Source organism: Fukomys damarensis, unplaced genomic scaffold (genome assembly GCF_012274545.1).
Source record: "Fukomys damarensis isolate Sample0158 unplaced genomic scaffold, DMR_v1.0_HiC HiC_scaffold_34, whole genome shotgun sequence".
Lineage (NCBI taxonomy): Eukaryota > Metazoa > Chordata > Mammalia > Rodentia > Bathyergidae > Fukomys > Fukomys damarensis.
In genome coordinates this window covers 20,407,885-20,409,927 of record NW_022900946.1, presented here as the reverse complement: position 1 = coordinate 20,409,927, position 2,043 = coordinate 20,407,885, and the positions used below count along the sequence as shown (strand labels likewise).

The window sequence follows — 2,043 nt, the reverse complement described above, 5'->3', positions numbered from 1 at the left end:
CACACTCAGCTCCGCAGGGCTGCAGAACGTCCTGGAGGACCGTGCGCAGACCAAGGGATTGACTCAGACCCCTGCGGAGACTCCCGGAGGGGCCAATGCGAGCTGCAGCCCCAGGCCTGTGACTCTGCAGGCTGCAATAAGGGGTGAGGCGCATGAGAAGGGGGTGGTGGGGGTGAGTCAGGGAGTAGGCTCTGGGGGCCCTGTCCTAACCACGCCCATGTGCCTGCAGCCCCGGTCTTCTCGTCTGTGACAGTTGTCTCTGTGCTACTCCTCCTGCTCCTGTTGCTGCTGCGTCTCCTGCGCCGACGGTGTGGGTGCTGGGGCAGGGCCTGAGGGTAGACTAAGCACCGGGAGCCTGACACCTTGGAGCCCAGGGGCGTGGGGCCCCGGTGGGGGACTTGGGGCCCAAGGTGGGAGGGAAGCTAGGAAGGGACACCTGTGCTCTTGAGGGGGTGAGGCCTTGAGTCCACACAGAGTCATGTGTGGGATCCCAGGCAGAATAGGACTCTGGACGTAGGACTGAGTAGGGGTCCAGCTGACATCTGCTCCCTCCCTAGGAACTGTCTGCTGGCTCCAGGAAAAGGGCCACCAGCGTTGGGACCTTCTCGGGGCCCTGGGAGAAGCTGGGCTGTGTGGTACCGCAGACCCAGAGGGATGGCTCTGCCCCGTCCCACCGGAGACCCCCCGGCTGAAGGTCCTGCCATGGGCTACCTGCCCCTGAGTGCCTCCAGCCAGAGTTCCTTGCGCTCCCTCATCTCTGCTCTCTGACTGCAACCCACAGGCTGCGTAGGACATTGGACCTTGTGCCAATGAGATGGACACCTGAGACATTATACTGCACCCTACCTCTCGGTCTTCTACCCCTTCAAAGGCAGATCGGCCTCTGGTCATCTTGGGGAGACCAGAAATTGGACAGGAAGCATCTAGTGCTATTGTTGGAACTTGGCCTGACCCTCTGGGTCCAGGTGAGCTAGGTCAAAGGACAAGAAAAATTCAGCCTTCCAACCCATGGACCTTGATGTGGGGGTGGTGCCTGGTTTCAGCAGTCTTAGAGTATCTCTTGTTGTGGTTCTGGACTCCTGCCCTCAGTGAAAGGTCAGCAGTCAACAAAAGTGTCAAAAGATCACCCTAGACTTAAAGGCCTATTTTGGTACAGACCTCAAAAGTTCTTACATGGAGGGGGCAGCTATGTTAATGAGGTACAGCAGCAGAGGATTGCCCTGTATTCGTGCAAATGAAAGGGGTTTCACAGAATGAATTTGGTGGAGCTTTCTGGAAAGGAGAGGATGAAGGGACCGGGCAGGAACGGACGGGTGTGTCCTGTAGAAGATGGGGAGGCAAATGCTTCTGGTCCCGCCCAGGGTGGAAGAGATGGGGCGGGCCTTCTATCTTCCCCACTGTTTCCTGCCTGTTCTGGACTGGGCCAAAGGTGCGTCTTGTGGGCGGGATAAGGAGCAAGTAGGGCCAGGCCCATGGTGGAAACCTCCTCCTCCTGGAGGCTTAGGAATCTGGGGAAATCACCTCCACAGTGGGGGCTGGCTCTCAGGAGCCTGACTGGACCCTCCCAAACTGGCCCACACTAGCAGCACCTTGGACAGAGCCCTGACTGCGAGATGGGGCTGGGGGGCGGGCTGTGCCAAAGGTGTGACAACCTGGGGATCGTGGGGAGGATCAGGTGTGAAATGCTGGGGGACATGAAATGCCAGGTCACTCCAGCAGAGGATGCGGAACCAGGACCTCGGGCCCCAAATCAACAACTTTCCCATGCAAACGAGGCTGGAACTGTACATATTATGCTAAGAGGAAGAGGCCTGGGCATCTCGGGAGGAGCTCCCCACCGCCCCAGCCCATTGGCCTGGGCAGTGCAGACGTCAGGAATCTAGCGCGCGAAACGCCAGCAGGGTAGCGGGGGCGAGGAGCAGGGGCGGAGCCTGACGTTCCCTCCCTAGCCCTGCCGCGCCCGTCCTCCGGGCTTCCGTGAGAAGACCCGCCGCCTGTAAGCGAGCGCGTCTTGCGAGGACGCAGCCAGCCGCTCTGCTCGGG

At 60.1% G+C, this 2,043-nt stretch overlaps 1 protein-coding gene across 1 annotated transcript in view; it reads left to right on the top strand.

The window, feature by feature from the left end:
- Positions 1–2,037, top strand: part of Kremen2 (kringle containing transmembrane protein 2) — a 13,667-nt gene extending 11,630 nt beyond the window's left edge. The window contains exons 9-11 of the mRNA XM_033758550.1: positions 10–143; positions 230–308; positions 558–2,037. Of these exons, the coding sequence (XP_033614441.1) occupies positions 10–143; positions 230–308; positions 558–768 (424 nt within the window). The 3' untranslated portion in view covers positions 769–2,037. The remainder of the gene's footprint in view (positions 1–9; positions 144–229; positions 309–557) is intronic.
- The last annotated feature ends 6 nt before the right edge of the window (positions 2,038–2,043 follow it).